The sequence below is a fragment of the Thunnus thynnus genome, chromosome 8 (assembly GCF_963924715.1).
Source record: "Thunnus thynnus chromosome 8, fThuThy2.1, whole genome shotgun sequence".
Lineage (NCBI taxonomy): Eukaryota > Metazoa > Chordata > Actinopteri > Scombriformes > Scombridae > Thunnus > Thunnus thynnus.
Window position 1 is genome coordinate 20,540,494 of NC_089524.1, and position 14,622 is coordinate 20,555,115.

General features: G+C 39.5%; 1 protein-coding gene across 1 annotated transcript in view; it reads left to right on the plus strand.

The window, feature by feature from the left end:
* The first annotated feature begins 5,541 nt into the window (after positions 1-5,541).
* si:ch1073-396h14.1 (disintegrin and metalloproteinase domain-containing protein 10) overlaps positions 5,542-14,622 on the plus strand; it is a 30,477-nt gene continuing 21,396 nt past the window's right edge. The window contains exons 1-5 of the mRNA XM_067597056.1: positions 5,542-5,961; positions 7,161-7,308; positions 7,552-7,670; positions 8,033-8,188; positions 14,405-14,490. Coding sequence (XP_067453157.1) covers positions 5,901-5,961; positions 7,161-7,308; positions 7,552-7,670; positions 8,033-8,188; positions 14,405-14,490 — 570 coding nt within the window. The 5' untranslated portion in view covers positions 5,542-5,900. The remainder of the gene's footprint in view (positions 5,962-7,160; positions 7,309-7,551; positions 7,671-8,032; positions 8,189-14,404; positions 14,491-14,622) is intronic.

The following is a 14,622-nucleotide window of genomic DNA, read 5'->3' on the forward strand; positions in this document are numbered from 1 at the left end:
TATTTTTGAAAAAATATTAATTTTTACACCAAATTCAACACTGAATTTGGTGTAAAAAGAAGAAAAAAAGCCACAGTTATATTTGTGTATGTGGTGTGACACTGGAAGAACAACTGAACCTGTGGTTTGACACATTGTCATTATCATTCCTCTTTTCCAAATTGTGACATAAAATCAAATCTTTCAGAGTGACGCACACTGTACTGCATTCCCAAATGTGTCAAGGTTATTGGACGTGTTTTAGTAACAGAATTTTGTTTTCACCTCACAGCCTTATCAAATACAGTTTATCCTGATGTCAGTTTAATAGGCAGAGACTGTTCCTGTCTCTGCTGATAGTCTGTGCACTTCTGCTCTGCAAAAGACCTTGTCTGACCTGTTTTGGGTAGCTGTTAACGTCATGGCCTTGGACCCAAGATGGAAAGGGCAAGTGGTGGGGTGAGCGCTAGGCCTTTATAATCTACTGTTTTCAATCTAGTGACATATCCTCATTCCTAAGTAACTACTTACACTTCTGTGAACCATATTGTGAAGTGTTACCCAATAGAAAACATACATATTTGCACTCAGTGTTAACCACAGTATGCTGTCCATTTAGTCTCTGCTTGCTAATGATTCCCAACTTATCTTGTCTATATGTACTTATATCAACACAATATATAAGTAGGAGAGATAATATGAAAGTGAAATTACAACAGTGGGATGTTGGAGCGGCTTAGTAGGAAAAATAAGAGTCTACATCCGTGCTTGCAGCTCTTTGAGGCTGTACTTTGTCACAGTGATGCTTCGAGCTAAATGCTAACATCAGCATGTTAACGTTAACCTGCTCACAGTGACAATGGTAGCATGCCTATGTGTAGCAGATAGGCTTTAATGTTTATCATGTTTACCATCTTAGTTTAGAATGCTAACATTTGCTATTTTGCACTTAACACAAAGTGCAGCTGAGGCTTATGGGAATGTAATTTGTTTTGCAGGTATTTGGTCATAAACCAAACTATTAGACAAATTGAAATTTTGACCTGATGGTGGCGCTGCATGAGAGGTCAGGGGACCAACGTAAATACAATTCATCCTCTGGGAACTATGATTGTCTGAACCAAATTTCATGGAAATCCATCCAATGGTTATTGAGATATCTCAGTAACAACCAAAAATGTCAACATGCTGGTGGCGCTAGAGGAAAAGTCAAATCTGGACCAAAGTGGTGGACCAAATGACCGACGGACATTGCCATACCTGGAGCCATACTGTTAACATTTTGAAAAATAATATACATGAGATTATCACAAAGTTAAGATTTTTAAACATCATGCAAATCAGCCAGTATCAAAACTCTTTTCAAAACCATTTAAAAAGAAATAATGTCCTCAAAAAGAACAATTGTACATAGAGGTTTGCAGGAAAAATGAACAAAAACTACAAATGAAAACACTCCATGCAACTAGTGTTTACTCTTTGTTTTCAAGAGCTCTCTGTAGAGGGAGACATTGCGCTGCAAGTGAAAGTAATCCAGCAGTAAAATTATGATCTTCAGCTGGATTTCTGCCCTCTGTCACCCTGAACTGAGAGATTGCACCTGTGCGAAGTTTACTGCAACAAAGATTATGAAACTCCCTTCAAATTACTTTCACATGTGTTGGGTGCAACAAGGACTTATTGTCATATACTTTCAACTTCTGTAAAATATTTAAAATTCAAGATTTTCAAAATTGTTTTTAATATCATAGTTTACTTATTTAACTACAAAATGCATAAGTGTACAATACCTGTATCCTACATGATCACATTAAAAGGAATTTGCAATCAATAATTTTATCAAACATTTTGGCCAAATTAACTTTTTTCCCCAGAACTTATGTGGGGCTGTGTTGAAATATTCTGACAGGGTGCTTTCAAGAACTAACAGTATATTCTTTTACGTGTGAAAGAGGCCACTGCACACTGTTACGTATTTAGAACAAATTAATTAGCATGATGTAAAAACATACAGTTAGTCTTCCAAGTGCTGAAAGTCACAGTCTCAGCTGTCTGAGTCCAGGCGAAGGCATCAGATGCATCAGTAAACAGAGATGGATGGCAGCTTGCTTATCTGCTAAGCTCAGATCTATGTCAATGCCTTGAATACAATGCACTTATTATGGAGTATGACACAGACTGGACATTGTGCATTGCCCGGGCACGAAGAAAGGGAAGGTCGCAGGCCTTTGTGAAGTGGGTCAGGTCTCTGAAGTCTGTGAAGGGTTTAACAGTTGGCTATGTCAGCAGAAAGATGTGATTTGATAATTCCCATAGCCTATGAACTCTCAGAGAACCAAAGAAAACTGCTAAGGGCCCGCAGTTGCACTAATTATCCCATGATCCTTTGTCTGGCACTAAATACCAGACATTTGTAGGGTCAGATTGAATGTCATGTGTAGTGTTGGTTTGAATTAGCCTCAACCAGAAACTCCCATGAAAACATTTCAGTCAAGCACTGAGCAAACCTCACGAGAACATCACATCCTGCAGAGTCCAAAAGCAGCACTGAATATGAATTTTTAATGGACATCAGAGAATATATATATGGATGCTTTCCCAGACCTGGAAGGATCAGTTACAGCAGTATGGCCTGCAAATAATTTATTTTTCATGCAAACATACTTAATAAGAGTTTGCTGTTGGTGAAACAATAAGTGAGATGCAAAGATCTCAGGATTGTAGTCTTAATTCATCTTGGATTGATTTTATTTCTAAATTCTTTTAATTCAATTATTTCTTTCTACACGTCAAGATTGTTGTACTGTAGCGCTTTAAACATGCCCATACACAAGTGAGGGAGAACACCTTCAGGCCTGAAATGAAATACCGAGATCAAGTCGCATTTCACTAAAGAAAGCTTGTGTTTCAGTCGCTTCACCACCTCAAGTCAACGCCCTGGAGTAACCTCTCTACACTGCAAAATAAAGGTAATTACAGGAAAGGTAAAGGTTTTACCAGAGGGTGTTGGGTAGGTGTCAGATTTGCGGAGGTTCAGCGTGCAACTGTTCCTTTGATACTTTTGTTTTCACATAGTTTGAGATAATTCTGCACTAGTACAACGTCTTAAAATAGCATAACGACCTGAAGGACACTTGAAGGTGTTCAGTTGCAATTCCTTTTATTGCAGTTTCAAGATGACAAGCTACATACGGGAATGTGTGTGTGTGTGTGTGTGTGTGTGTGTGTGTGTGTGTGTGTGTGTGTGTGTGTGTTTGTGTGTCTGTGTGTGTGTGTGTGTGTGTGTGTGTGTGTGTGTGTACGCATATTTGTGTGAGCCTTTACTTGTGGGTGTGTCTGGGTCTGTGATGTCATGACTCAGATCCGGGTGATCCCTTCCTGGCCAATCGATGTGAAGCAGGAGGCTTCTGGGGGAGGCGGTCAGTGGAGGAGTAAAGGATGGGGGAGGTTAAGCACTAATCCAGGTTGTAAAACATTGACCTGTGGGAGTAAGTTAGTGATGTAGTATGTCTGTAGTAGCGTCCCAGGGCCAAGAAGCTGTCTGCAGCTACCCAAGAGTATACATCTATAAGGTTTATACAGCTGGACGTGACCCAGCTAAGAGTTGAGTAGAACTGTAGTAAATTGGGATGTTATGTCATTTTCTTAACGACAGTCAGGCCATATGCATCAGAGATCATCTAAGACCTCCTCAAAGGCTCAGCATGCACGGATATAGTTGTAAAACTTCAGAAATAAAGATCAATAGGCCCTCAGGCAACCAAAAAAGATCAGTGTGTTAAAAATGTAAACAAAGACTGTTTTTTGCACATCATCCTTCTCAGTATGTTCCATATATAATGTCTTTGGTGTGCAGGTGAAGTTACAGGACTTCAAATTCAACTCTTTACTTATTGGATCCTGATAATGATTGGGTAATGTCTTTTACTAAAATGTTATTCATCAGTATAAGCTTTTCTTGTATCTGCATACACATTGTACAGTCGGTGTGGTTTACTGGTATCTGGTTGCCAACATGACTTTACTTTCAACACATAGTCCTAAACTAGCAGCACCAACTGGCTTCTGGAAAAGACTGGTTTCATATTAGCAACAAGACAAGCTTTTACTCAGTTTATAAAACATTTACAAGCAAAAAAAATTGGTTTGGTGCTTGTAAATACATTTTAAGCCACTGATCTTTACTCTGTAAACATCTCTGCAAAGCCTTTTATCTTGGCATTGACTGCAAGGTTTGAGTTTTAAAGGCAATTCATCTGAGGCAACTGCTTGAGTTATTTATGATTTTGATGATTTTACAGGAGAAGCTGCTGTGATTTGGTGCAGGTCAGTTAGTAATTGAGCTCCTGTGTCAGCAACAATATGCTGTGGTGATACTGCTGGCTCTGCTCTAACTTTCTCTCTACTGTATCTTAACTGGAACCTTCTGAAGAATATTTTTTAGCTGCAGCACATTATCCTATTTAAGAAATATATACATTTCTCAGCTGCTGTCCATTTCTTATGTAATACAGCAGAGATTTTTAACAGTGAAATGGAAACACACATACAGATGAGAGATAAAATGTAATATTCTCTATATAATTTAGCAAACAGTTGCAGATGTGTTGCTATTTATCCATGCAGAAGTATACACTGTGCCTAAACGTATTGGCTTTTATTTTTAGCAGAACCTTTGTTTTAGTTTACCTAATTTTGAGGTCAAATGGTATCTTATTTCCTCCTGAGATGTTATTGTTCCGCAAAATTGCCTTAAACTTTCACACTGATTGCGAAGAGCCCCAAAATACCTCTTACACAGTGTGAGTCATACAAATGATGGCTTCCTTCTCATATTTATAGCATTTTCGCCCCCACACAATATGAGAAAAAGGGTGTATAATCAAGTTATTTTCCTTTGTTAGGAAATAGAGGAAAGCTAATCAAAATTTGACATTTATTATCAATGACATAATACAAGTTCTGTTTAGCCAACAGTGGTGTGGCTCAAGGGAAATATCTTGTCAGTTGGTTTGTAGGTCCACGACTAAAATATCTCAACATCTATTTTGGTCCAGACATTCATGGTCCCTGAAGAATGAATCCGAGAGACTTTGGAGATCCCCTGGCTTTTTCTCCCCACCATGACGTTCCCATTTGTGGTTTTGACTGAAATGTCTTTAAATATTTGATGAATGCCATGAATGGATAACTTTGGTGATCCCTAATGTCTCATATATTATCATCATTAGGTCAAAATGTATGTGTGGGTTTATGACCAAATACCTGGCTAAAAACTGGCTTTCCCATCTGCGTAGGTTGTACTTGTTAAGTCCTAATTAGCAACTGTTAGAGGACAAAACTAAAATGGTGAACATGATAAACATTATACCTGCTACACATTAGCTTGCCAGCACTGTGAGCCATGGATGTATTAGGCTACTGTATAAAGGAGACCTCTATAAAACTGTAGACAGGACATCTCACACTGCAATTAGGTCAATTATTAATCTTTGTATTATGAATTTTTAATCCATGAAGGTTTAAAATTTGAAAACTTTCCTAGAGCGGTTAATGTCACAGTTAATTGCAGATGTTCCTTTCACTTTTCATCTTTGCCACACCACTCTTTCTTTTCAATTGTCCTACAAATCTGTTTCAAAGCCCTCCTTTAACTATGCAGATAACTCATAGCATGCCTAATAAACAAGTCTGAATATGCCTCTCCACTGTGTGAGCATTCGTTTCTCCTTGCTGAGTTCTGGCTTGAACTCTGTGAGTAGTCACATTCCAGTGTGTGAAGACCGCAGGTATATGTACGAGGCTGGTGAGGAGAGAAGTAAAGTCAGATGAGATGACAAAGAGAGACAGAGGTGAGCAAAAGAAGAGGAAGAAAAAACTGTGAAAAGGAAGAAAAACAAAAATACACCAATGAGGAGATCATGGGGGTTCAACACTACTGGCTACTGCTGTTGTTGGTGGACTGTCGTGAATGGATTACAGGTAGTGTGGCGGTGGAATGTGCAGATTAGTGTGTGTTTGTGTGTGTGTGTGTTTGTCTGTCTGTCTGTGTGCGCGTGTGTGTGTATGTATGTGTGTGTGGGTGTGGTGTGTGTGTCTGTGTAAGTGTGAGTGTGTGTGTATGTGTAGGTGTGTGTGTGTGTGTGTGTGTGTGTGTGTGTGTGTGTGTGTGTGTGTGTGTGTGTGAATATGCAGTTCTGAGCTCCTGTAGTGGACTGGCCTCCTCAGGCACTCAGACATGTCTCTACCTGTCCTCTCTGGAATGCTGCAAACAGGAATCCTCATGCAAAACCAGCTGATGATGAGGCTTTCTTAGTTGTGATTAATGGGGTTCACCTGTTCATTAAAGGCTTAAGCAAGTGTGATTTACTAAGGAGGGGCAATAGTAACAACACCTCGGACAAGTGACTGTAGGTTTGTCCCAAGACTTTCTCTTGCTAGTCAGCACTTTCATAATCACTACTTTACTAAGTAGAGGGCAGATTAGTCATATGGTGGTCAAAATTTGGCCTGACAGTGATGAGAGAGTTAAAATAATAACCTTTAATGAGTTGTTGAAGTAATAATCTGTGTAATCAAGTAATAATATATGCCCATGGCCAGTTAAATACAGTATTTTTACATCTATCAGCAGGTCTGTCTTTCCTCTACAGAGGAAAGTGAAGGAGGAAGGAAGTGATGTATTTTAAATTTGCAGAAGGAACAACAATAGCTTGTTTGAAATAAATATGGAAAGTTTAAAAAAAAGGAAGAAAAAGAGGAAGTAATAATCACATGTATTAACACTCTGAGTAATCTATGACTGCAACACTGACTGTAATTAGATGAGGGCTGCAAGTAATGCTAATTTTCATTATCAATTCATCTTCTGATAACTTTTTCAATTAATCTATTAATTGTTTTGGTCTATAAAACATTTTTAAAAACTGTGAAATGCCCATCCCAATTTTCTCAAGCCCAGGGTTATCAAATATCTTATTTTGTCCAACCAAGAGTCCAAAACTGCTTGAACGATGGCTCAAATAACAAATCTCGCGCCTAAGGAATTAGATTAGAGAATCAGCAGAAACATCTGGGAAATACTCAGTTGTAGAACAAAACAATAATCCTGTTTGCCTTTAAGAACAGAAACATAAAGCATTTTATGTTGAAGTGTAACTAGAGTTTCTTCCCTTTGTCAGGTGCTGTGAGCGGCATCAGTCCATATATAAAGCATTATGAGGGATTGTCATATGACAGGGAAGATCTCCACAGGAAGCACCTAAGGGCCAGAAGAGCCGCACAACCTCAGGAATACACACTGCATCTCGACTTTACAGCTTTTCACAGGTAAGTTCAAATTTCTCTAACTTGGGCAGCTGCTTCAAAAGTACTGTTAAGCATACAGCAGGTTGCTTAAATATACAGTATTTTATTAACAAACTCTATTCCAAAACCACACACAAATACATGTCAACTGTTAGTTAGTTATTAGTCCATATATGCCTGCTGCTGATAGATCTAAATACCTTCCACAACACAAAACTTTGACCACATCTGTGAGTTGTTTGTATGTGGTTTTGTTTCCTTCAGAACTTTCCGCCTGCGTTTGAGACGAAATGCAGAGGCTTTTTCCAGAAACTTCAAGGTGATCAGTGAAAATGGTTCCACATCAGCTGATCTGTCCCACATATATTCAGGAACACTAGAGGGTAGGTACAACAAGGAAATCTGGCCCACCAGGGCTGGGAACAGTTAACCTGCATTTAATTCACTGAAAGGAAAGTTGAAATTTTACTGGAACCAAAGCTATTAATCACCCTTTTTTAAACTGACTGGCTTAAATGTGAGTAAATTTATTCTTTCCCTCTCTTGCCTCATATCTTACCTCTCATACAGTATTATCTCTGATGTTTGAGCACTTTCTCTAATCTATATGCTTCTCTCAGTATCTTATCTATTTATTCTGTCTTTCTGTCTTTCTGTCTGTCTGTCTGTCTCAGTTATTTGTTATCTGTGTTCATTTTGACCTCTCTGACCTTGACATTTTATCTGTCTTGACCCTGTCTCGCAGGTGAACATGGTTCAGCGTGCCATGGCTCTGTGTTACAGGGTCAGTTTGAGGGAACTATCCATACAGACAACGGGACTTATCACATAGAACCGGTCCATCGATACAACAGCAGCCCAACAGATCACCACTCAATAATCTACCATGAGGATGACATGGGTAAGACTACCTTTAATTTTTCACTTTAGGAAGGAGAAAACTTTAGGAAAATGTTGTCTCAGTACACATTTTCAAGCTGCTATTGGACTAACTCCTAACTGCCCCCCAAGTGTGCAGCATAAAAGAAAAAGAAAGCTTGCATAAATGACACCTTATAACCTCTGGCTATTTGGTGATAGTGGAGGGAGCCAAAAAGAAATTCCTTGCTACAGTAGATCTCCCCCTACAGTTTGATTCATGGCCCTCTTGGCGGTCTTGCAGAAAGAAAAACAACCACATTGAAATACCCCCACCCCCCCCCACCCCCGTTACTAATCCTCATGGCTCCTTTCTCATAACTGTGCAGTATCTGCAGCCTCAAGCTCTGGTCCAAACTGAGGTTATAAGGGGTCAGTGAACCAACTGTACCCTTAACTCGTAGTAAGAGTGGGGTTATAAAGTAACAGAGGAGCATATTTAAAGTTCAGAGGGGGGCAGGGGCTGTGTAGGGACCCACCCTGGGAACTGGCCAAAGGAAAGATAAACTGAAGATGGTGTGACTTTCAGAGGAGGAGGAGGAGGGGGAGCAATGGGACGTGAGGTAAAGAGAAAGGTATGACGGTGAAAAAGGAGGAGGAGGAAAAAGGATAACAGTAGAGTGAAAAAAAGTGGCAGGAGAAGGATATGGGGACGACTGTGGCTCAGGAGGTAGAGCAGGTTGTCCACAAACTGCGGGGTTGGAGGTTCAATCCCGGACTCTTCCTGTACGTGTGTCGAAGTGTCCTTGAGCAAGACACTGAACCCCAAGTTGCTGCCAATAGTCGGACCAGCACCTCGCATGCGTGAGTGTGTGTGTGAATGAGAGACAAAAAACTTGGTAAGGTAGAAAAGCACTATATATCCATTTACCATTTATATGAGTCTCTACGGGTTAAGAGGATGAGAAAAGAGAAGAGGGGCAGAGGATCTTAGAGACAGTTTCTACAACAACAGATTAAAACAAAATCTTAGCTGTTTTGTGATTATGTCGGCTTATGATTTGGCCAAATGTGTCAAAATATTTTGTGTCTCAATGTGAATGTGCATGTGTGTTTCTATCTGTGTCTGTTTCCTTGGCTGTGTGTGCGTGCATATTTGCATCGATGTTACATTATTTCCAAGAAAGCATTTAACTAGAAACATAGTCCAGAATGTGCCAAAACTCCCCCTCACCCCCCCGTGATTGTCCTTAAGTCTACAGACTCCATGGCTGCCTTCCTCCCTACACCTCCTGCCATTTCTTCAAACCCTTTCACAATTGTAGTGAAACTTTACATTATTTAGCTGACAACATCCTGTTCTTTCATTCACAAGCCAGCATATCTGCAGGAAACTGTGACAGATTTGGCACGTGATATTTCGATAACACAATCAAGTGATAAAGTAGGACACCAGGGGCTGACATAATGCATCTGGAACCTGTGTGTATTTCCACTTCTTGTAGTTGTCGCGTGAGGGGTAACAAAGGCTGTTTAAGGACTGTCTGTCCTCTGAGATGGAGGGTGTCATGAGATCCCTCATATCTGGGACACAGGGCACGGTTCTAAGAGGCCATTTTGCAACAATTAGTTTAATGACATCAGGGACACCAGCTGTCAAACACCTACTGCTTGTTTTGCAACACTTTTTGAAAATCTATGGGTGTCATTCTGCATAATTCATACAAATGTGAAAATAATACTCAAAATTTACCCATATAATCAACTCTGAGGTGACTGTAAGATGCTTTCAAATTAATTAATTAATTCATTCATTCATTAATGCAGTTAACTTTTTAAATTGAAAAGGCTGTGGACCATTTATCTTAAATGCCAATTATGTTTCATATAATATTTCAGTGGAGTAAGGACACCAGTGAATGAGTTGGCACACAGTATACTGAAGCAAGAGAGTGAAAATAGGCCTCCTTTCTATTCATTCAATTAAGAATCGGTTTTGAATTGAGAATCAATTCTTAATTTAATTGGAGACCGAAGAATTGGAATCGAATCATGAGATTCCCAAAGATTCACACCCCTATTCTGAACTCATTTCAACACATTTTGAGCTTATTTACTCCAACATTGTTTTATCGGTATGCATTATGTTCTTCAGAGGCTGAGTTGTCTGTGTCCATGTGTGTTTTTGTGTGTACACCTACAGTGTAGTTACACCCTAGTTCAAGAAAACTTCCCATTGAAATTTTAGATCAGTATGAATGATGGGTAACTATTAACATCAATTTTCCTTAAAGGACTAGTGTGTACGTTTTAGTGGCATCTGGTGGAACGGAGTTGGCAGAAATGGAATATAATATTCATAAGTATGTTTTAATTAGTATATAATCCCATGAAAATAAGAATTGTTGTGTTTTCGTTGCCTTAGAATGAGTCCTTTATATCTACATAGGGAGCGGAGCCCCTTCCACGTAGGCCACCATGTTGCACCGCCATGTTTCTACAGCAGCCCAGAATGAACAAACCAAACACTGGCTCTAGCAAGGGCCTTTTGCATTTTTTGCAAGTTTTGCAGCCACCGTAGGTTCTGCTGCATGCTTGGAAGGGGAGGGTGAGAGGAGGGGTATTCATTGGGTTGCAATCTGCAACGTCATTGCTAGATGCCACTATATTGTACACACTAGTGCTTTAAGACGAATCACACAACAGTATAATATACTGACTTTATATATCAGTGGAAATCTTTTAATGTTTTGGGATATTATTAATGTTATCGGGCTTGTTCAAATGGAAAGTGCAAGTCAGAATGTGGCTTCCCTGAAGCTGTGACTGGTTCGTCAAAAGTTATGCCTAGCATACAGTAAATGATCCTCCAAAAACGTGTTTCTTCATGATATTTGTTACCCAATGACATTATACAAGCCTGGAGGATCTGAGACATATCTCTCTGGAACACCGGCTGAACTCTTGGTATTGCAGCAATACCTGAAGGTTATCAGCATTTTGCATTAGTGCTAAAGAAATAGCTGTTACATTTTGTACTGCTCAGAACTTATGTCAGTCTGATAAATGCAAAGAGAGAATTTCTGAGACGTCACATAATGAAAATCATGTATTGAAAAGTAGCGTGACTTGGCCCAGTTTTAAAGTCATTTTCTTTGTTACCAACAAATAGTCATACAGTCTTACAAAGTGGGAAGCAGCTTCAGCTCTATAAAAGTTTCATGAATTGCATAAATAAGGAGGCAGAAAATCGCCCACCATGCATGTGAAATATGTTATTTGTAAGAACTCTGGGGCAATGCGGTTACAAAGACCATAGCATAACTGATAGGTCAGAGGGTTAATCAGAGCAATGGCCATGTGTTCTTGAGCAGAGGTGTGCACATACACTTTCATGCAAACAGAATTTAGAGTTATGTTTAGGTTTAAGGTTTGCAATTTAGATAACCAGTGGGGCACTTGAGGGCACTTAGACAGAGCCCGGGGATGACAGGGGGTATTTTGAGGGCACTTGAGATGACCGGAGTGTCATTTGTGTGGCACTTGGGCTGTGACTTTAGGGTAAAAATGGAAATGTCCCATAATGGCACAGATACATCTGTGACACTTGAGCACTCAATAGTTGTGCAATGCACTAAACTCACTTCACTTAATGCAAATAATATGAGCATGAGTCAATGGTTGCAAATAGAATGTGAATTACAAGCTTCTGGCATGCATTTCGTACATTACTCTGAACAGTAGACCTAGTTTCCAACAGCTGCTTGGAAAGTGAGTCTTGACTGAAATGTGACTGATTTTTCATTTAGGAAAGACCTTTTCCTTCCTTGGTTTTTAATTGTTAAGGAGTTCAATACTTGCACTGGGTTCGGATCACTTTGACCTGATTAAGTGAGACATTTTTTATTGCTTTTTAATTTGCAAAAGACTAAATTAAATTTTGCAAGTTTTGCAACACAGTCCAGGAACATTTAAAACAATTCGAAGAGGTAAAGAGATGTGGAGACAAACTGAGAGAGAACATGTAGATAGGTCTGGAAATAATTCTGTCAGTGAGTTGACGCTCGGCATTTAGGCCTCCACATCCACCTCCAGCCTCGCAGCCCACCCCCACTCATGCCATGTACAGAATGGATTACAGGTTTGTGATTGGCTGGAGGACTTTCGTAGGATGGTGTGATCCAATCATGTGTTGCCTGTCTCTCACTGCAGGTCTGATCCTGGGATGTGTTTTACTGTTGGCAGGCTTTTTTGCACACACACACACACACACACACACACACACACACACACACACACACACACACACACACACACACACACTTTGCATTACCCCTTGAAGTTCTTATGGGTCACCAGTTAACTGGCAAAACATTGCCTGATTCTGTCGCTCTCTTATTACTGCAAACAACATGTGAAAGTGATTATTATGTCATGTGACTCTACTGTAACTTGTGGAATTCAAAGCTATTTTTCTCTATATTAATGTAGCTGAGATAGTTTGTTTTCAGCACATCTGTCTTTGCCGCGCAACCGCAGAGTTCACGAATAATCTTGAGAAAGCTATTGTTTTGATTATTTACATGTGAGACATTTTGCAACATTGTTGTTTTCTTTACATTTATATTTTTTCCTCCATATCTACATGCAGATTCCCCACAATCCCTCAACACAAACTCATACACTCTGTTGCAACAGGAGGTCTTTTTGGCTCCTTGCATCTTTGTGGAATTCTGCATCTTTGCCAACGCAAAGATGATGTGCCAATTTATGCAAATGCAATGCCTCCCATGAATGCAAGTCCATCATTATTGCATCAGTCTGAACGAGGCAGCCCTCCCCATGGTGTTGCAAATCCAAAAGGATGATGTTGCTTTATTGAAATCAAACCAGCAGCTATCACAGCATTTTCCACAGGCTGCCCCATGCCTCACACTCAGGACCAACGTGTTAATTTCCAAATGTGGGTCCTCTATTTATAAAGTGTCTGAGAGTGTGAGCCTGTGTTAGTTGCACGACCTGCACTTAACAACTTGAGTAAGAGACGGTTTCTGCTGATGTACTTATTGCTGTAAATTGCTCTGAACAAGAGTGCACATAATTTAAATGCAAGACCACATTATCTGCTTGCAAAATGTGAATTTGAGCCACAGACAAGACACCAACTATGTCGTATGACATTACGCACAAAATATTAGTTTTCTGTTTGATGAATTCAACAACCTGACTGCTGGGAAATATCACAACCTGATATATTTCATGAATTTATTTTGCCCTTGTTGAAACTAATTGCGATCATTATTCTGCTTTTGACACTGAAAAAGATCATACAGTGTGGGGTAGTGGGTATAGAATAGATAATAGATAACACAGTAGATAATAACTGAAGTCCTAAAAATAGCCTCCAGGAAACGAAGTTGTAGGGTCATAAAATAATAACTGCAACCTTATGGACCAGATGAGTAAACCATATATGTCACAAGGCTTAGCTTTGTTTCAAACTTGGAGGCTTACCATGTTTACCAGTACTTGAAAGATATCAAGAAACCTCTTATTAAACACAGACGCTCTTAATTAAAGTACTGTTTCTGGTTCTTTGATGTCATGCACAACCATTGTTCAAACTTTCTCCTTCCTGATAAAATTTGCCAAATAATTCCCACATTTTACCAAAACACATGCACACTTCTTGAAAATTCTCAGACCCCTTGTAGAGTTGATCTCTATGATTCCCGGCATGTTTCAGGGCCTCTGTCCAGTTCTGGAGCCCCTGAATCATTCACTGTTTCCTCCCTGTTCATTGCTTCTGGTTAAGCACACACAACGCAACACATGCAGGCTACAATAATAATTTAACCACAAACAAATAAGTAATTTCCCAAATATCAGACGGTGGCCTTGGCCCACTTTGTACATGGGGTTTGTATTTATTTGAGCTTATCTCACACAACGTCCTGTTTGTCCTGTTTGCTCTAACAAATGCACAGTAATGGGTTGAACTGAACTCTGTGTTTGATCTCCATTCAATTATTTATTATTATTGGAGAATGCCATTTTATTTGGCCCTACATTCAAATGACTAATTATGACGTATAATAAAAAGTTCAAAATGTACCAAAAATATACTCTGCAAAAGTTTGCATGTGTGTGCATCATTGTGTGTGTTTGACTAAATGACTAAGTGAGAAGACAAAGTAGATGGGATACTGTTTATGTACATGTGTGTATCTAAGGAGCCTCTGTGTTTGTTTTTATGTAGTCCTGCCATCCACGACAGCTGGCCCTGATGGATTCTGTGGTGCAGAACATCTAAACCTCCTCGCCCAAAACCTCAGACCCAATGAGGTAGGACAGTCCAGACATCATCTCAGTGAATACACACACAAACACACATTTTCTTTTTCTTTCCTCGCCCTGAAAATGTCCTCCTCTGCAATACCATTTATAGGCAATTAAGTCCAAACTCAAATGTTTCTT